The 22,178-nt window shown below is 40.3% G+C and overlaps 1 protein-coding gene across 2 annotated transcripts in view; it reads left to right on the plus strand.

Moving 5' to 3' along the window:
* Window positions 1-22,178, plus strand: part of LOC109931831 (ELKS/Rab6-interacting/CAST family member 1-like) — a 682,193-nt gene that overhangs the window by 13,337 nt on the left and 646,678 nt on the right. For both annotated transcript variants that reach the window (XM_048608012.1, XM_048608014.1), the window contains exons 2-3: window positions 2,200-3,002; window positions 20,763-21,179. In XM_048608012.1, the coding sequence (XP_048463969.1) occupies window positions 2,334-3,002; window positions 20,763-21,179 (1,086 nt within the window). In that variant the 5' untranslated portion in view covers window positions 2,200-2,333. The remainder of the gene's footprint in view (window positions 1-2,199; window positions 3,003-20,762; window positions 21,180-22,178) is intronic.

Below are 22,178 nucleotides of genomic sequence, written 5' to 3' on the forward strand. Positions count from 1 at the left end.
TGTTATATGAGATAAATATTGAACAGCTCAATTTAAAAGGAACAGTTATTAATACTTGAGAAGTAAAATTTGCCAGATAAAGGTTCGAAAATTCAGTGTAGTTTTGTTTTTATGTCTTTTGAAAAAGCTAGGCAACTCCGATTGTTCTGGTGTCTGATCCTTTCTACTTGAATTCGAAGAAGCGTAGCCCAGAGGCTATTTATAGGAGCCTAAATGATGTGGCTGTGATGAGAAATGTGGGAGAAGTCCAGCATGGCCTTACACGTGTTGTGAGCAATTAGCTCAGTTTTCTAAGTTGTAGGCATTCAGTCAAGATTCTCATTAGCAGTAGTGAGATGCCTATTAATGGGGATTATTGCTTGTTGTTGGCCTCACTAGCTGCACATCTGACTTCATTATTATGCCTATCCCTATCACCCACTGTGAGGAAACGTGATGCTGACAATTCTCAACAGTAGGCCAGAGTGAGTAACTGTGATTTCAGTTCGCTGCTTGCTCCTCTGGACCACTATTGCGTACATCTGGCACCAGCATTTCAGAACATGGGTGCTGGCTGCGTGCACTTTATAGCCACAGACCTTAGCATTAGACATCTGCTCACCTCTCTGCATTATCACAGTACCTTTCCAAACCCCTCTCAGAATGCTTCTGTATTTTAAAGCTGCATCTTGGAGAGCATTGGCAATTATCGTTGCAATGCTGCTGCAAGGGCACTTTATGCACAGGGACTGGCACCCGGCTCACAGAGTGGACCAGCTGCATCTCAGTTGTTCGCCTGCTCTCTGTGCACGCCTTCATTTTGAGCCTACCTGGATGGTCACTGTACCTCTGATTTGCCTTGTCCCCTTCAGCCAGAGATGCCAAGCTCACAGTGTGCCTGTCTTGCCGTGTTGTTCAGTGCAGACACAAAGCCAGGAAGCTTGCCATCGTTGTCAACAGTCCTCAGTTAGGTAAGGAGAGAGAGCATTCAGTTGGGATGTGCTGACTGATTTTCCCTCAGTTACTTGGAAGGTCCACACAAGTTGATTAGTGAGCAGAGGCCATGCACTGTTGATGCTGACTGTATTATGGTAAGGGTGAGAGAGAAAAGATGTTGCATGCAATGGTGACAGTGGTAGAGCATGTGCCTTGGTGGGAGGTGGGTGCAGTAGCAGAGGTGGAATGAATGTGAGGTAGCAGAGAGAGTCATTGACCTTCTTCCTATGCTACTGTGCAATGCTCCAGATGACTTGGATTGAACTGACCCATTGTAACTTCTGCTGGCTGTGGGCAAAATGAATGTCCCTCCTTTGCGGCACCTCATCCATCAGGACCTCCCAGTTCCCTGTCCGAAATGCAAGGTGCCAAATTCCCCTATTATGACCAGACAAACATTATAAATTGTGCACTGTAGCTCCAGACTGAGTGCACAACAGAATTTACAGATGGTGATGATGCCACTAATGCAAATATCCTGGCAAATTTTTCTGATATAGCAAGTGGTAAAATCAGGCTCACTTGGATAGGTGTCACTGTAGGGGTAGGGAGGTAGTTAATCAGTGTTTGGGATGATATCATGAGAACACACACTCAGCCTCAGAGAGAAACCCTGTGAAATTCAGCAAAATTAACACTCAACCGAAAGAGATTAAGATTCAGCCCCTACTGATTGTATGAGGAAATTCTGTTATTAGTACACTAAATGTTGGTTACTCCTTGCAATTATTCTCGGAGGGAAAAAATACATAATTGAACTCTTGATTTTTGAGATAGGCTGTAGTTTTGAAACAAAAACGGGATATTTAAACCACAAAAGCCAATTAAGTTCCTATATTTAATCATTTGTCTCAAATGTTCCAATCAAAATATTTCAGTATTGTTATTTATCTTTAGTTCAGAAATAATTCTAATAAATAGTGATCTTTTTCAAATGGAATTCTGAGACTTAATTAGTTTATTTTTTCATCTTTTACTACATTTTCTTGAGCTGTCATTTAGATTTAGTTATTTTCAGTGCTGCAGGTGATGCAATGAAATTTTCCAACATGAGAGATAGTAAGGCTTTTTATTTGCTGATATCTTTGTTTTGGTATGGCTAGAATTGAGCACTCATAACGGGTGCTTATAGACAAGAAACTGAATTATTTTGCTGAATTGTAAATTTAAAAGCTAAGAAATTATATGATTTGTATTAATTTTTTTTTGTTTCTGTTTAAACAGATGAGACTTCAGTGGCCTGGATGTATTATTAAGTGTAAATAAAATATACTGAATTTGACAAACTAGCGAACATAAACCCATAAAAATAAAGGAATATTTTCATTTCATTTCGGACGGCTGAATTCTGTTCAACCATGCATGGAAGTTCTCGGTCAGTGGGTAAAGTAGAGCAAAGTAACCAGAGCCCTGGACGCTCACCGAGGTTGCCACGATCACCACGTTTGGGTCACCGTCGAACAAACAGCACTGGGGGCGGTTCTAGTACCAGCATTGGTGGTGGTAGTGGGAAAACCCTGTCTATGGAGAACATACAGTCGTTGAATGCTGCATATGCTACGTCTGGCCCTATGTACCTAAGTGACCATGACCATGTTGGTACAGATTCCTCTAAAGCAACAATGACATTGGGTAGAGCTTCTGGACGTTCACCTTTTGGTGTTAGGATGACCACCATGGGAAGTAGCCCTAACATTGCCACTACTAGTGTGGCCAGTGATAGTATAGCTTTTGGAGAACAGCTTTTGCCAACAGTAAGCCTGGCATCTACTGTACCACACTCATTGCGGCAAGCTAGGGATAATACCATTATGGATTTGCAGTCACAGTTGAAGGAGGTCCTTCGTGAGAACGATGTGCTTCGCAAAGAGGTTGATGTAAAAGAAAGTAAGCTCAGCTCCTCAATGAACAGCATCAAAACTTTCTGGAGTCCGGAGCTGAAGAAGGAACGAGCACTCCGGAAAGATGAGGTGGCTAAGATGACTATTTGGAAGGAACAGTTTCGGGTTGTCCAGGATGAAAATCAGGTGGGCTTAAAATTTGAGTTTTTGGAGTTGTTTCTGAGATGTAAAATAATGGAAGGAAATCTGCTAAAATGGCAGCTAAAGTATAATAGAAGAAAATACTACAGATGAATATCTGAAACAGCAAATGCTGGAAATGCATTCTGTTTAACTCAGCTTCTGGAAACAAATCATTTAATGTTTTATGTTTGGATCCTTTGAAATTTAAATCAATAACTATGTAGTTAATGAAGTGTTGTCTGGAATCTTCCTTGCCTGCAGCAGATCAATTAAGTATAATTGTGAGTCAAATGCATAGAAATTAAATTTTTAGAAATTGTTAGTTCACGTGCCATCATTGGAATGCATATTTTCTTAATCTTCAAGCAGGAATGAGCTTTTAGATGTCAAAAATGAGATTTATCAAAAACATGCATAGACTGAGAGTTATGTACAGGATATGTAGCAGAAGATACAAGGCCATGAAACTAAAAGAGTTTCAGTCAGGAGAATTGCTTTAGCAATTTTGTTTTGATCAGCTGTCATTTTATATAGCAAAATGCATATTCTGAGTTTGGCAGCGTTGCTGACACTGCCCGAGCAATCAGAAATATGAACAGAATGAGGTGGTTTAGATTTTCATGTGATTTAGTCATGTGTTTTGCTTATGGTCCTAAGAAATTTTATTACCATTAACCGGTTGATGGTACTAAGTTATTATCGTTATGTCTGACACAAAGTAATATATCTTTCGAATTGCTGTTGTATGAGAAGCTTGTTTTCATGAAAATTGTCTGGTGAAAGTTTTGAGTAACTTGGATCATTTGTGAAATTACATGAAAGTAATAGATTCCCCATAATGTTGGTCACTTGAGTCAGAACATGGCGTTTTACTTCAGCAATGGTATTTGTTCCTTGCAGCAATGATTTGTATTTGTATTTCATTTAGAGTCATAGAATCATGGAGCATGGAAACAGACCAACTTGTCCACGCCAACCAGACATCCCTATCTGACCAAGTTCCATTTGCCAGCATTTGGCTCATTTCCCTCCAAACCTATCCTCTTCATATATCCATCCAGATGCCTTTTAAATAGTGTAATTGTACCAGTCTCCACCACATCCTCTGGCACTTGTTCCATATACACATCACCCTCTGCATGAAAAAGTTACCCCTCAGATCCTTTTTAAATCTTTCCCCACTCAACTTAAACTCATGCCGTCTAATTTTGGAATCCCCCACCCTAGGAAAAAGATCTTGGCTGTTCACCCTATCCATGCCCCTCATGATTTTATAAACCTCTATAAGGTCACCCTTCAGCCGCTGATGTTTCAGGGAAAAAAGCCCCCAGCCTATTCAGTCTCTCCCTAGTTCAAACCCTCCAATCCCAGCAAAATCATTGTAAATCTTTTCTGCACCCTCTCAAGTTTAGAAACATAATTCTTACTGAAGGGCGACCGAAATTCTACACAATGTTCCAAACGTGGCCTCACCACTGTCCTGCAACATTATGGTCCCAACTCCTATACTCAGTGCACTGACCAATGAAAGCAAGCAAACCAAATGCCAACTTCACGCTCTGTCTGCCCTCAACTCCGTTTACAAGGAATTATGCACCTGCACCCTAGGTCTCTTTCTTTGGCAACACTTCCAGGACCTATCATTAACAGAATAAGTCTTGCCCTGGTTTTCCTTATCAAAATGCAACACCTCACACTTTACTAAACTAAATTCCATCTGCTACTCAGCCTGTTGGACCGTCTGATCGAGGTAATCAGAAATTTTTTTCACTGTCCCCGACATCACCAATTTTGGTGTCATCTGCAAACTTACTAACCAAGCCTCCTATTTCCATATCCAAATCATTTGTATAAATAATGAAAGGTTTTTGCAAAGATTTATAACTCGAGTTATGAGTGAGTTTGTTGACTTGCTCGCTGAGCAGGTTTGTTTTCGTTCAAAGCAGGATTGTTTTCGTTCAGATGTTTCGTCACCATGCTAGGTAACATCATCAGTGAGGCCTCCAATGAAGAGATATTATTCTGCTCCGTTCGGAATTTATACTGTCCGGTCTATTGGTGAGTTGTGTCATTTAGGTTTTGTTCTGTATGGGTTTGTACATGGGGTCCAATTCTATATGTTTGTTGATTGCATTATGGGTTGAGAACCATAAATCTAGGAATTCCCGTGCGTGTCTATGTTTGGCTTGGGCTACTATGATTACGTTGTCCCAGTTAAACTGATGGCCTTCACTATCCGAGTCTACTGATATTAGGGAAAGTTTGTTGCGTCGTTTTGCTGCTATTTGACGTTCGTGTATTCTGATTGCTAGTTTCCTTCCGTCCAATGTAATGCTTGTGGCAGTTATTGCACGGTATTTTGTGAACTACGTTGAACTAAGTAATGATGACAACTGTGTTGTTCACGTACCAGATCCACAGTTTAAGTTGAAAGAGGGGGAGGGTAGTGTGTTCTAGTCTTTGCATGACTGCTTCTGCAATGAGTCCTGAGATGGGTGCCCCTAGGGGTGTGCCATTGATCTATTTGTATACTTGACCATTAAAGACAAAGTGTGTGGTGAGGCCCAAGTCTTGTAATTTGAGTATGTTGTCAATGCTGAGGAACTGCTGGTCTGCATTCCCGCTTCCTCTAGTAATGTGGCCAGTGTTTGTTTGGCTAGTGGGATGTCAATTGACGTGTATAAATGCTGTGACATCAAAGGATACCATATCGCTGATACCATATCTTGTCGCTGATTTTTATGTTCTTGAGGGTATTGAGGAATTCTTGAGTTGAGTTGAGAGGATCGAATGGAGTGATCCATCGACTAGGTGTTTCACTCAACTCAAGAATTCCTCAATACTCTCAAGAACATCAAAATCAGTGACCACTGCTGCTGCTGTATGTTGTTGGTGGAGGGCTTGAATGTTGAAGGTGTTAGGTAGGGGTATAGTCAAGAGAGCTGCTTTGACCGTGGATAGTGTTATTGAAGTTGCACTCATCCAGGCAAGTCACATGCTTGATTTGTGTCTTGAAATGGACAGGCTTTGGGGAGTCAGGAGGTGAATTACTTGCTTTATAATTCATAACTTCTTTCTTGTTCTTGCAGTCACAGTATTTATATGCACTTTGATTATGGGGATTCCGTGATGGTAATGCCATTGAATGGCAAGGGCCGATAGTTAGATTCTGTCCTATACTTCGGGGCAGTAATTGGCTGGCATATATTTATCCAGCTTTTTGTAGACTGGACATAACTGGGCAATTTACCACATTGTCGGGTAGCTGCCAATATTGTAACTGTACTGGAGCAGCTTGTCCAGAGGCGTAGTTAGTCCTGGTCTTTATTATTATTGCTGAAATATTGTCACAGTCCCAAAGCCTTTGCAATATCTGGTGCCTTCATCCACTTGACATCATGTGCAGTGAATTGAGTTGGCTGAAGGCTGGTTGTCTGTGCTGAGGAGCACAGGAGGAAAGCAAGATGGATCTTCCGCTTGGTACTTCTGGCTGAAAATGCTTGCAAATTTTCTTTATATTTCACACTGATATGCTAGGCTGCCCAGTCATTGGTGATGGGGATTTTTGTGGAATTTCCTTCTGCCATGGAGTTTGCATGTTCTCTCTGTTTCTGCATGCGTTTCCATTGGGTGCTCCGGTTTCCTCCTGTCGTCTAAAGATGTGCTAGTTAAGTGGATTGGCAATTTTAAATTGCCCTGTAGTTTCCAGGGATGTGCAGGCTAGGTGATTTAGCCAATGTAAGTGTAGGTTTATGGGGGTGGGGTGGGTCTGGGTGGGATGGCTTTGGAGGTTTGGTGCAGTCTCAATATGCCGAATGGCCTCTATCTGCAAAAATGGATTCATCACTATTCATGACTAGATATGGCAGGCCTGCAGAGCTTTGACCTGACCCATTAGTTGTGGAATTGCTTATCTCTGTCTTTTGCATGCTGCTTCTGCTGTTTGGTGTGCAAGTCCTATTGTTGTGGCTTCAGGTTGACATTTCAATTTTAGGTATGGTCAGTCCAACACTGGCACCTCCACGTCATAGTATGCATAATGTTGATTCTAACATGCTCTCCTACACACTACATTGAACTGTGATTGGTTGCATTGCTTGGTGGTAATGGTAGAGTGGCGAATATGCTGGGCCTTGAAGTTGCAGATGGCCTTCAGGACTCCATGGATATCCAGTCTTGAATTGTTGCATCTGTTCAAAATCTGTCCCATTCAGCTGTTACAAAGTTATTTAGAGTAATTGTGAATTGGAAGGCAGGAAGCTAGAATTTGTTTGTTTAAAAAAAAGGGAGAAGAGCGCGTGGCTCCTTTTAAGAGGTAAAGTGCTTTTCTAAGCTTAGAGATTTATACAGAAAATGTGTCTAAGCAGCAGAAGGGGTACAGCCAGTTTTGAAATTGAAACATGTAACAATTGGCTATGTGATTGGAAACCTTATGCTTGTTTTGCTGTTTTGGCAACTAGCTGGAATCATCTAATTAATTTAAACCAAGCACTTAGCGCTTGAAAGCCAATTGAATTTAAATCTGATGGTTTTGATAATCTCAGACCAATGACATTTAAGAAAATTGATATGTCATCCAAGGTATATAAGGTGGGGATTTTTGAAAATAGGTGTGAGAGCAAACCGCCATCTCAGAAATAAGCATCGAGCTCTCATAAGAAATCACTAGGCTGTCTAAGAAAACACGATCTAGCTGTAGAAGGGACTATGGCACTTTTAACTAAGAGCCCTCACAAAAGACTTCACAGAGAAATCATCCCTGACAGCCGGATCAGCAGAAGAAAGGCACTTATGACTTAAGAACAGCAGAAGAAAGGCGTGCAGACTTTGAGAGACTAAGTTTTAATTTGTTTTCTTATTACTTGAATTCATATAAGTGGGACTTGTGTTTATTGGAACAGCATACCAATAGAATTTGGTTCAGTTAGGGAATAACTAGTAGTTAAGGGGGTGTGGTTTGGTTTGTTAGTAATTTTGTTAATTTGTTCACTGTTAGTGTTAAATGAATAAATTGTTACTTGTTACTTATAACATGAATATCAAGGATTTTCTTTCATTTAACCTGCCCTTCTCCATAACAGTTTAACAGATTAGGAGAGGTGGGATGAGCTTCTCTGGGTGTTTTGGGTTTAATTATTAGAAGGGGACCTCTACTCCTGCCGTAACAGATTGGGGGATTGTGTTTCGATTTTAATTATCAGAGGGATTCAACCTCTCCTTTCTAACACAGCACAGTTATAGGGTTTCCTCAGTGTGCAGGTGCTGCCGCTTATTCATTAGAATGGTATGGTGGTCACTCTTGCAGGTATTTTCATGGACAGATGCATCTGCTAGAGGTAGATTGGTGAGGATGAGGTCACGTAAATGTTTTCTTCTTTGCTCCCTCACCACCTGCTGCAGACCCAGTCTGGCATCTGTATCCGACAAGACTTGTCAGGCACAGTCAGCTGTGGTGCGACCAAACCACTCTTGGTGATTGCCATTAAAGTCCCCACCCAGAGAACATTCTGTGCTCTTACCACTCTTAGTGAGTTCTTTAAGTTGGGGTCAGCATTGTTAAGAACTGATTCGTCAACTGAGGGAATAGGCAGGAGAGGAGATGTGGCAGGTGGTGTCTTGTCTATGTTTGGCCTGATACCATCCAGTGAATTAGTTAGAGATATGCAATTTGGCTTCACAGGCCTGCTCTGCCATTCACTAACAGTGTTGGTGATCTGTTTGTGTCTCATTCCCATATTCCTATTGACTTCTGGTAACTTTGAATTCCTTTGCCTAATAATTCATCTTTATTCAACTTAAAAATATGCAATGAATGTACTTCCACTGACTTCTGAGACAGAAAATTCTGAAGTTGGGCAGCCAGCAGAGGGGGAAAAAAATCTCCTTGTCTCCTGAATTGGAGTCATCTGCAAGATGGAACATCGTTTTCATGCGCATTTTGACAAATCCATTCAAGGTCTTATACATTTTTATCGGGTCTTCACTTATTCTTCCAAACTCCAGTGGATACAAGTTCACCCTGTCTAACTGATCCCCATAAAACAACCAGCTTATTCCAGGTATCAATGTAAAAAAACCTGCTCTGACCCACATCTTTTCATATTTAAATCCTTCCTTAAATAAGAAGACCCCTGTATGCAGAGTATTCGAGATGTGGTCTCGGCAGTTAACTACATAACAAAAGCATAGGATCCTTACCTTTATGTTCATTTCCTCCTGTAACAAAGAGTAGCATTTTATTTGACTTCTTATACCTGAACACTCACTTTCTGTGGCTCAAGTACTAGAGCAGCTTCTCGACCTTATGCCATCTCTGGTGGGTCTGTCCTGACAGGCTGTACCCAGGAATTGTGATGTTGGTGTAAGGTATGATTCCATGACAGTGGCTAAGTTAAGCTGTTAACACAGTATGGAGCTGGAGGAACACAGCAGGCCAGCATCGGAGAAGCAGAAAAGCTGACATTTCAAGTTGGGACCCTTCTTCCCCTCCCCGATTGCTGAAGGGAGCTCTGAAGTAAATAGAGAGAGGGGGTGTTGGGCTGGGGAAGATGGATGGGATCGTGATAGATGAGTGCAGGTAGGTAGTGGTGGGGATTGGTCAGTGAGGTGGGAGGAGCGGATAGCTGGGAGAGAAGATGGACAGATCAAGAGGCGGGGATGAGAGGGTGGGTTGGTCTTGGGATGAGGCCGGGGGTGGTGAGATTTTGAAGCTAGTAAAGTCCTCATTGATTGCTCAGATATGCACAACAATTGCTGATGTTGTGAGATGAATTCCTTTCACCATTGAGTCATTTTTTCCTCTTTGGTTCTCATTCTCAGCCAGTTATTAACTCCATCCCTGGAACTCCACTCGCCATCTTCCACCCTGACCAAAGACCAACTGTTTTTAAATGCAACCCATTCCCTCTTGCATACTGAGCAAATTTGGGGCCATAAAGCTGGATCTCAGGCAGCCAAATCTTCTTCATTTAAGGTACAGGTCCTGATTATCAAACAGATAGTCATCTTTCCCTTCTGCCCCAAGCCCCTTGCTCTTGCGACCTCCCTCCATTTCACTGCCCAATTTTCCAATTCTTTTCCTTCCCCTCATTTCACTTCTCTTCTTGGCTTCCAGTTCCACCCTACCTGAAAACAATGTTTAATCTCAAATCCCCTTGTGCAATGTTCTGGGAGATTGATGAGGAATGATATAAAATAGCAAAAATATGAAGAGAGATTATACAGCTTAAAATAAGAAGTAAATTACAGTTGCGCATACTGATCCAATCCAAAATTCCAGCTCCACCTCACATACACGGAAGTAGGTTTTCATTGTTTATTACAGTGTTCTATCTACAAAAGAAATGAAAGATTTAATGAAGTAAATTTTACTTATTATTTCACCTAATTCAGGAACCTCATTTCAACATGTACAACATCTTGCAATTCTATAGCTTTTCACAATTTATTACTCATTTATGAGACGTTATGAGGAGGTAATAGCCTCATGGTACTATCGATATACAATATGAATTCAGAGTTCTGAAGAAGGATCACAGAACTTGAACCATTATCTCTGCTTTCCCTCTTGATTAGTAAGGGGATCAAGGGTTTGCTTTGGAATCCCTACAGTGTGGAAACAGGCTGTTCAGCCCAACAAGTCCACACCGAACCTCTGAAGAGCATCCCACCCTAACCCATACCCTCTCCCTGTAACCCTGCATTTCTCATGGCCAATGCACCTAACCTATACATCCCTGAACACTATGGGGAATTTACCATGGCCAATCAATCTAAATCTGCACATCTTTGGATAGTGGGAGGAAGCCAGGGCACCCAGCAGAAACCCACAGGGAGAACGTCCAAACTCCACACACAGCTGCACAAGGGCAGAATCGAACCTGGGTTCCTGGCACTGTGAGTACTAACCACTGAGCCACCGTGCCACCCGTTACAAGGAGAAGGCAGGAGAATGGGGTTGTGAGACATATCAGCCATGATCATATGGCACAGCAGACTCAGTGGGCCAAATGGCCAAATCTTGCTTCTAGATATGCTGGATGGATTATTCATCAGTGACACAGAACGGTCTTAATGATTAGGTAGAGCAGCATCAACTGAGAAGGATCCCAAAAACTTAGGATACACCCTACTCCATTAGCAACTTTGAAGACTTTGCTAGTGACAAAGAGGGGTAGGAATAGTGATGCAACTATAGAAAGAGAGCCTTGTATATCAAAACATTCTCCTACATCACACCCTCCTCCAAAGAGCACATTGGAAGAAGCCAAACTGATCACAAAAGCAATAATTGTACTGGCTCCTTGTAAAATTAGTACCTTAGAAGAAACAGCCTGTGAGTAGACACGCAGATGACACAGCATATGGTTAACTGATAGGCAAACTGTTTGATACACTAAACCAGGTAGAATTTGACTGTTGACTGTACTGAGATTGGGGATGGTGGGGATGACATTTTTTTTTTTTGATAAGTTCCCTGTTGGTTTATTTTAAGAAGATTACAGATAAACAACTAGACCAAATGGCCAGAAGTGTGTGGACAGTTAGCTTAGGTGGGAGAGTGGGGAAGGGTGCCTTTAGCTTTGACTGCTTGGCAGTGTGAAAAGAGAGACATCAGCTGAGATTTTCAATTCCCAACGTTGTTAAACAAGATTTGCTCAAGTTCCCATATGCAAACAGAAGTAAGAAAGAAAATCAGAGAATGTTACTGTCTCAACATAAAGTTTCAACTGCCCGGTTTACTATATGAGTTAATTGTTGAGACATATAGAACTTTTTGTATCAGTTATAAAGGAGTTAAATATTTAATATCTTTAGAACAAAGGGGCAAAAAAAAGATCCTAATTAGCAAATAAGCAGTTGGTTGGTACTCCGATCTTAAAAGGTAGATAACATAGACAATGAGCAACAGGCCCGCCGTTCTCATCTCCATTCTATCTCTGTCTTAAATACATGCACTGACTTGGTTTCCACCGCCTTCGTGGTAATGAGTTCCACAGGTTTACCACCACCTCGCTGAAGAAATTCTTCCTCAGTTCTAAAGTTGTGCCCTCAAGTCCTAGTCTCTCCTACTATTGGAAACGTCTTCTCCACATCTGTTATATTCAGGTCTCTCAGTATTCTGTACGTTTCAGTGAGATGCCCCCTCATCCTTCTAAGCTCCATTGAGTAGAGAATCATCAACTGCTCCTTGTATGACAAGCCCATCTCTGGACCCCCTCCAAGGCTAGCACATTCTTCCTTAGATACGGGGCCTAAAACTGCTCTCGATATTTCAAAGGTGGTTTGAACAGAGCCTTACGCAGCCTCAGCAATACATCCCTGCTCTTATATTCTAGCCATCTTGAAATGAACACCAGTATTGCATTTGCCTTCCTAGCCGCCAACTGAATCTGTATGTTAATCTTAAGTCCCTTTTGCTTAAGATTTCTGAAGTCCTTCCCCATTTTAGAAAATAGCCTATGCCTCTTCTTTCTACCAAAGTACATAACCTCACACTTTTCTCATCTGGTATTCCATTTTTTTCTTTACTTGTGGGAAGCCGGCATTTATTGCCCTGGAAAGTTGTGCTGAGCTGCCTTATTGAACCGATGCAGTCCATGTGCTGTAGGCAGACCCGCAATGCCCTTAGGAAGAGAATTTGAATCTTGATCCAGCAACAGCAAAGGAACGGCAATATATTTCCAAGTCAGGATGTTGAATGGCTTGGAGAGGCTACTTTCCTATCCTGTCCAAGTCCTTCTGCAGCCTACCTGCTTCCTCAACACTCATTACCTGGCCCTCCACCTATCTTTGTGTCACCTGCAAATGTAGCAACATGTTCCTTTGTCCATATCATTAACAGCAGATGAGATTCTGCTTGTTAATAGAGGCCTGTTGAGAGAGGTGACTGCTAAGTAATGGGAAGAGCTCAACATATTCCATTGAGTCATTGCTTTAACATATATGAGAGGCGGACTATTTGGCTGATGAGTTGCGGGTTGATATGAGATGTTTTCTGTCAACATTTGAGGATAGATGTGAGTCTCGCACCATTCTGACTTGGAAACACATTGCCGTTCCTTCAGTGTTTCTGGGTCAAAGTCCAAGAAATCCCTCCCTATTGCCATTGTGATTCTACCTACAGCAAATGGACTGTAGTAGTTTATGAAGGCAGCTTACCGTCACCTTTGCCATGGCAATGACAGGATCGGCAATAAACGCTGGCCCATTCATCGGAGCACACATCCTATGAATTAACTGAAAAAAGTAACCGAAAAGCACAGCAAGTTCAGAGCGTGGAATTGTCTAAAATAACAAACAAAAATAACAGTAATAAGGAAACAAAACAGCAACAAACTACAGGACGAGATTATTTCTGTGCTGGATTTTAAAGTATTTGGTGACAATATTCCCCACTTATTGGCTTCTGAAGTAGTCAATTTGGGAACTAATAATGTGCATGTCATTCTGCTATTTAAAGAAGTTAAGTGTGTGAACCCAGGGAATTAGAACATAGAACACTGCAGCACAGTACAGTCTCTTTGGTCCACGATGTTGAGATGACCTATTATCCTACTCCAAGATCAAACTAACCTGCATACTCTTCATTTTACTATCTTCCATGTGCCTATCCAAGAGTCGCTTAAACCTCCCTAATGTATCTGACTCTACTACCGCTGCTGGCAGTGCATTCCACGCACCCAACATTCTGTGTAAAGAACCTACCTCTGACATCTCCCCTATACCTTCCTCCAATCACTTAAAATTATGCCCCCTCGTGATAGTCATTTTTGCTAATTATACACCAGTTTCCTAATATCTGTTGGGAAGTTAACATAGTATGTATTGAACAACAAAGTAATTGTACACTGAAAGCCTTCAGGTGAGCAGAAAGAGGAGGAAAATATTTCTAAGGGTATTTCTAAATTGCAACTCTGATTTTTTTAAAAAGGTGATTAGTGTGGACATGGGCATGTCTATAGAAATAAACATACTGCTGGAGAAATTAAGTAGGTTTAGCAGCACCTCTGGAGAGAAAAACCTACAAGCCTATGAGATAAAGTCCTATAAAAGAGCTTGTTAGTAGGGTTGAAACACATAGAATTGAAGACAATTCTTCAGTTGTCTGTCTGGTTAAGATATTGAGCACCAGGAGACAGTACCAGTTCATTATTCTTAGTTTGAGATTGGTTGATATGATGATCCTGCAGGGATCAGTGTATTCATTCTATATTACTGATTTGATTGATGGAAAGCCACCAATCCAGTTTTATCACTGATGCAAAGATGACTAGTGTTAGAGCAGTGTAGATAGAAGCATATAATTAGAGATATAAAATATGGTGAAGAGACAAAAATTATGAATTGATTTCATGATAAATGCCCTCCAGTTTACCTACTTAGGAAAAAAAGTCAGAAATTGCTGGAGAACCACATCTGGCAGCACCTGTGGAGAGAGAGGCAAAGTTAATATTTCAAATCAAATATGACGGTTCATTTATCTGACGGAGTGTCAGTTTGGACTTGAAACATTAACTTGATTTCTCTTTCCATTGATGCTGATTGAACTGCTGAAGTTCTCCAGCACTTGTTTTTATTTTAGATCTGCAGCATCTACAGCACAATGATTTTTGTCTTTGTGTCGTTTACTTTGGCCCTAGGATAGAAAAGATTAATTTTTAAGCTGTGAAAGATGAGAAACAGCAAAAGCTTGAAGAGATCTAGGATCCATTTGCGTAGACAATGAAAATGTTTTTAACAGGCCCAGTGAATAATCAAAATGAACCTGTAGCTTTTATTGGCAGAGGATGAGAAGACAATGGAGCTGAAGTTGTGCTAAAGTTAAGCACAACCCTTGTTTGACCTCGTAAGACCGATTTAAGAAACACGAGCTCAAGTAGGCCATTGGACCTCGAGTCTGCTGAACCAGTCAATAGAATCATGGGACCTCTGACATTCTTCACGTATACTTTCCTTTGTTTTTCCCCATAACCCTTGTGGAATACTGTCAGGACTTCTGGACATGGCATCTTAAAAGGAATATTTTGGGCTTGGAGGGACTGCAGTATAAGTTTACCTGTATGATATCTTCGTTCCAAGGCTGAAATCACAAGGACAGTTATACAAACTAGGATTAATTTCCTGGAATTAGAGGTTGGGAAGTGATGAGTAACCTCTTCAAATTTAGGGAACTGATTGGGTACACAGAAATTATTTTGGGTGGTAAGGCAGTCTAGTAGTAAGAAAAACAATTGTACAAATAAAGAACCCGATCTTTCAGAACTGAAATTGGGAAAAACAGATGGTTTGGAACATATTCTGAAAATGAGAGTTAAAGCTGGATTAATTGGGAAATAATTCTTCAGAGGCCTGTATTCCATCACGAAGTCACCCTTTATTTACCCATGAACAGTCCTTGATTTATAGTACTGCCTCATACACAGCCAGACACCATAATGTCGGTATCTCTAACACAAACCTTTTTATGTCAGCCAGGGCTTTCTGGGGCTGTTAATCTGGTCCAATCAGAGAACTCATTCTATGAAGTTTAGCTGGCTGACCCTATTACAATTCCTTTAAATTATCCATTTTAAAACTGATAACTTGTTAATCAAAGGCATCAAGAGATATTTGAACGAAGGTGAGTAAATGTAGTCGATTGCAAATTAGTCCTGATCTCATGGAATGATTGAGCAGGTTCAAATGGTCTAGACTTTATGTAGTGATTGGAACCAGGTGGACCTCAACTATGGAATCTTTGATTGGGTTTGTTAACCTGGGCCAATCAGGGAGTCCTGGCTGACCAATATAAACAGGGGATTCAGAATCTCCTCACTTCAGGGACCGACTCCAAGCTAACTGGCCACAAGTAAATAAAAGGTGACTTGCTGATAGGATACCGATCTCTGTGCAGATATTTCATTTTACCTATGTTTGGTTTCATTCGACAATTTGAGGTCCACATTTGGATTTTGCGGAATTTGAATGTTGTCTTAGTGATAGGGAACTGGAACAGACCTGATGCATGTCTCTAATATTTTGGTCCAGAACTCAAAAATGACCCCAACCAGGATTTGAATTGATCATAAGTCTGTGTTGATGTTTAAGATAACTAAACAGAAAAAAATACAACCTATAACAAATGAAAATGATGGTTCATTGGTCCTAAATGGACAAATTGATGGGGGAAGCATGGATTTGCTTATTTCTGTGATTAGCGTTGTAGTTTTTTCAAAATGGTTTATTGATTCTGGATTGAACAAATGGACAGGTTAAGCTGATCTTGGAAGCTAGTGATGGTGGACTCTTCTATTTTGGGTTATCTTGAGTTAGTCCAAAACCAGTGCACAATTTTGGAGTTGACTTAAACTTTAATTGTAAGACCTAATTCAGTTGCAATTATAGATGTTTGTCAAATGCAAACTAAAAGCTTACAAGTCGGATTAGTTACAAGACCCGTTCCAGGTACAAATGCTTTCACAAGTTTTAGCAAATTTATTATGTTTATCACTGTAAGTACAAAAGAAATAATACTTGGGGGGGAAAAAAGAAGTGTTTTTTTCAGTTGGTTCACTTTAGGATACCAGTTCACAACCCTATTTGACTGGGATAACAAGGTGTAGAGCTGGATGAACACAGCAGATCAAGCAGCATCAGAGGAGCAGGAAGGCTGACATTGCGGGCCTAGACCCTGACTGGGCACAGGTTTCTTGTTGTTTTCTGTTCTGTTGACTGATGTTCTCTGTCTTTGGTCTTTCTTCCTGTCTTGTGCATCAAACCACACAGAATCTACACTCAGTAACCCTTGCTAGTCACTACCCCATACATGGTTAGAGACATCTTGAACTAAGGTTGGCTTATTGGTGTCTGAAAAGTTCATTGTCCATCTTTAGTTTGCTAGTGACATCTTAGTGACATCACTTCCCATTGACTCGTGGTACATTCTTTTACATCCCAGGCACTTTACAATCATTCCTCTCAGACAATTTGCCTGTCTTATCTTATCGACTTTATACATCTTCAACAAGGTAACATATCACCAATGAGGCCATTTATCTGTCTAGAATATGTAGTGTCACCTTGCAGTTTACTGTCATCTTGAATGTCCCAACTGATGCATGTTTTAAGGAAAAGGTCAAAAGAACTACAGAATTCGACTCCAGACATTATACCAAAGTGTTCTTTCAAAAGTATGCATACATACACAATTTATGAAAGTCACTAGACTTAACTATTGTAAAACGTAGCTGTGACCTTGAAAAGAAGTGTTTAACATCAAAGCATTCTCCCATTTGTTAGTTTAAGCTTACAGTAGCTTGAGTTATTAAATAAAAACCCGTCAATCTATGACCTCGGCCACGTGGCGTTTTTTCAGTAAGTGTTTATGAACAAACCAGAGTCTAACAGAATAAATCTAATCCCTCACTTGCTTAATCAAGTCAAAATTATTATTTAAAAATTACTGATCCTACACCAGCTTGGATCGCTTTGGAATTATTTTTCTGCAGCTCTGGCTTGTTTATGTATCCCTGGGGTCTTATACCAATTCATTTTTCAATTTAGCAAGGGAGAGATGTTCAGTATCATTGTGATTATGTAGACCATGGCTGGGAACTGAATATCTGGGGATATTCAGTATTTGGGAAAGACAGGTTAAAAAGAAAGAGAGGTGGGGAATAGCATGGGTAGTAAAGGTTGAAATCAGCACAGTAGTGAGAAAGGATGTTCACTCAAAACTAGATGTTGAATCCATTTAAGTAGACCTAAGATACAACAAGGGGCAGAAAATATCTGTGGGAGCTGTCTGTAGGCCTCTGTTCAGTGGTGGAAAGGGAGTGGTATTACACTGGAAATATGTATGCAGCAAGGGTTCTACAGTAATCATGAATGACTTTAATCTGTACAGACTGGGCAAATCAGCAATGATACTGGTAAATAAATTCCTAGAGCATGTGTCTAGACCTGTATTTCAAGAACAAACTAGGAAACAGGCAACTGTGCACTGAAATTTTATGCGAAAAGGGGTTACTTAATAAGCTCATCATGAGAGGTACTTTTGGGATGAGTGATCATAACATAAAATTCTTCATTGGGATGGAAAACAAAGAAGTCCAATCTGAAACTGGGATCTCAAATCGAAATAAAAGAAACTAGGCATGTTTAAGGCATGACGTGGATACAATAGATGGAAATACATAATGGTGGATAAGCAATGGCTAATGTTTAAGGAATGAATGCATGCATAGCAGCAGTTGTACACTGCACTCCAGTACAAAATATAACATAAAAAGGTGGTCCAACTATGGCTCGCAAAAAAACTTGAAGGTAGATTGGGATCCAAAATAATACGAGGTTGCTAGAAACAATTAGCATCCCATTAATTGGGACTAGTTTAGAATTCAGCAAAGGAGAACCAAGGGGTTTGATTAAGAAGGAAGAAATGGTGAGCAAACAAATTTGCAACAGAGCTGTAACGGTAACCAAGGTCTCAATGATGGGGTTATTGGGTTGAGGAAAGATACTGATATTAGATAGTAATCCTGCCATTGCATTTGCATGATTTTTCAGAGATATTGCTAGTGATATTTCTCCAGTGATTTGAAAGTCTTTGCTGAACGTGGTCCGTATGTCTGATGCCAACAGGAGGGCAATTAACACTGCTGTTCTGTAGAGCAATGACTTGGAGCTGGGGTTAACGTCCTTTTCTCAGTCAGCTGAAGTGCTGGCATACTAGAGATGATGTTGAGTTTCATTATCGATGTCTCCTTACCTGAAAGAAAATTCTCTTTATTGATGAAAAGGAATGGCAGAAGTCGGTGTGATGTTTGAGTGATTCTGAGGGTTCCTTTAATCTACCAGCGAGCCAGCAAATATGTTCACAGAATGTTCATCATAATTTCAAAATTAACTTCATTATATTGTTAAAAATATAGCTAATATAGTTAAATTATTTTCAGATGTGCTCATGAGAGTACAGTGAACATGAAAAAGTGCACTCTTTGCGTCCAGCAATCATGTTGTCAAACTGTACTAAGTTGTAACAAAATGTGTGGTCATTAGAGGGACAGTGTAAAAACAAACTCTGTAGGGATGTGCAGAATTTTAGTAAATCTTTTAGGGTACATGACCACAAAAACTTGGGAATTACACATTTAGAGTATAAATTGCCTATTGCCTAAGCAGTTCAATGTTGTTTTCAGGTTAATTTAAATGCTTGTCTTTTTTTTTCCCTTTTGGTCACTGGTATTCAAAAGATTTTAAAACTAATCACTCTCAGCAGGAATTGTAATTGCATTTAGATTCTACTAAATTAGAATTTAGAAAATACTGCTTCTTATGATTTTTTGTTAACTTTAATTTATTCTTAAAAGCGCTGTGCATGCTTGCTTGATAACATTGACAATTTGACTTGTCTGGCATTTTTAATGTAGTAAAACATCTGAGAGTGCTTCATAGGTGCATTATCAAACTAAATTTGACTTCGAACCAATCAAAACGTGTCCAAACAGTGCGTGCTTTGAGACTTAAATTTCACTTTTTTGGTATGTTCCGACATGCTGATTGGCATCCACGAGTTTGTAGACATGGGAACTCAATCCTTTTGAAGCAGGAACATATTTGTTCTGAATTCTCTCTCCATCTGTTCCTCAAATGCCTTCAAATACAATGCCACTGATTTATCGAGGAGTTTATTTATCTGTTTCTGTTTCACCTGACTCAGTCATAGCTCTACTTTGTAAAACTGGTCTTCTCCCAGTTCAGAATTTGTACTGTTTTGAGTTCTTCAAAGAAAGGGCCACTGGACCCGAAACGTTAACTCTGCTTTCTCTGTACAGACGTTCTTAGTCCTGCTGAGATTTTCGAGCAATTTCTGTTTGTCTGCAAATTTGAATTGTTAGGTGTACTGTAAGATGCATTACGATGTTGGGCTACAGGCCATTTAGTGGATGTAGATATTTAGTGATGGTTAGGTTTGTTGAAAACGGGCTAGGAGTCACATAATTTCAGATGTTCTGTGTCTTTGAGGCTTTCCTTGATGTCGGTGGCTGGACTGTTTGGTGGCATGTGACAACCTTCACTCGAGTAAGCTTTCCAACTGAAAGCCTGCTGTCAAAAAAAGGTGACTGAACATTGGCTCCTGGTCCAAACAGTTAAAATCCATTAACAAGTGGATTTTCTCAGGGACAACAAAGCTGCACAACGTGACTAGCATCAAGAATATACCAGGCCAACATTGAAGGCCTATCCTGGCCAAAACATGACCTACTTGCAAACTGTCACCCTGCAAGAAACTCAGTTTGTGGACCACTCCACTTGTCAAGATCACATTCCCACGGTGCTAATTCATTACAAGCAGGGATAACAGGACAAATTGCACAGTGTGCAGTTCCAATGCAATGTTAATCCGACCTTTATATAAGTGGCTATAAGATTTTGTTTTGCAGGAATTTGCAGATAATGATCAATAGTTAGTAGCCATCTAAATATGGCATTTGATTGTCCCTGCTATTGTTTTGTTAGAGACCAGAAATGCTTGGAGCAGGGAGATCTTCATTATATTGTTTTGTCTGTCATCGAACCTGTAGTATGATAATCCCGCATACATCTAATTTGTCTTTATGTCATCTCCTTGACAATTGATTAATTGAGCAAAATAATTGTGTAATTCTGGACATATATGAAAATTTAACATTGAAAACCTATCATTTTTGTACAGTATGAAGTTAGATGTTTTATGGATTTAAAAAAAAAAATTTGATTTTCTTGTTCTTTGGATTACAGCACCTTCAAATGACAATTCAGGCTTTGCAGGATGAGCTCCGAATTCAGCGAGATTTGAACCAACTCTTTCAGCAGGACAATAGCAGCAGAACAAGTGAGCCATTTATTGCTGAGCTGACAGAGGAAAATTTCCACCACCTTCACACTGAACATGAACGTCAGGCCAAAGAACTATTCCTATTGCGCAAGACTCTGGAGGAGATGGAGCTGCGTATTGAGACACAGAAACAAACACTCAGTGCCCGTGATGAATCTATCAAGAAACTGCTGGAGATGCTTCAGAGCAAAGGACTGTCCTCAAAGGTAATGGAAGAAGACCATGAGCGAATACGCCGACTAGCTGAAGCAGAAATGCTTGTGAACCAGTTAGAAAACATAGTTGAACAAAAAGAAAAAGAAAATAATCAGCTGAGAGAGGTAAGCATTATTTTCTATTTGAACAGCATTTTTCTTTTCTTAAGCGTCTCTTTTCATATCTGCAGATTTCCTTACATAGAGCACCATTGAACAATATAGGAGTGGGAGTAGGCCATTCAGCCCATTGAACTGGGCTGAGATTCACTATGATCATTGGTGATCAATATTTCAATGCCTTCTGTTCACCCCATCCCTATGACCCTGTACGTTACTGGGAATCAGAAATCTATCAATCTGCAAACATGCTCAAAGACTCGGCTTCCATTGTATGTGGTAGAGAGCTCCAAAGGTTCACAATGCTGTTAGTAAAATTGTTTCTCTTCATTTTGGACCTTATTATTAAATTGAGCCCCATGGTTCTAGACTCACCAGCTAGCAGAAACATCTTACTTCCGTCAACCCTTTTTTTAACCATTTTTTTAAAGTTACGATGAGATCATGTCTCATTCTTTGAAATTCTAGAGAAACAGTTGCAGTTTGTCCAACTTTTCTTCATCAGACAGTCTGCCAAACTAGGCGAAACAAATCTGGTGAACCTTGTTGTACTCCCTCTGGCAATTATATCTTTCCTGAGATAAGGATTCCGAAACTGCACGTGGTACTACTTTTGTTGTCTAACCAAGTTATACAATTGTACACCAAACCTCTTACAGTAAACATTTCATTGGCTTTCCTAATAGTTTACTGCACTTGCAGGTTAGCTTCAGTGACTTAATAACAAGGACACCTAGGTCTCTGTGTACACCTACACCTTCCAATGTCTTGCCATTTCAGAGATACTCTGCACATCTGTTTCTCCTACTAAAGTTGGTAACCTCACATTTTTTCACAATATATTCCATCTGCCATGTTCTTTGCCCTTTCACAAAGTCTTTCTAAATCCTCCTAAAGCCTCTTTACATCTTCCTCTCAACAGATATTCTGACTCTGCTTTGTGTCATCTGCAAACGTGGAGATGATACATTTAGTCCCCAACAATATATTGCAAACAATTGGGCT

The sequence above is a fragment of the Rhincodon typus genome, chromosome 18 (assembly GCF_021869965.1).
Source record: "Rhincodon typus isolate 14 chromosome 18, sRhiTyp1.1, whole genome shotgun sequence".
Lineage (NCBI taxonomy): Eukaryota > Metazoa > Chordata > Chondrichthyes > Orectolobiformes > Rhincodontidae > Rhincodon > Rhincodon typus.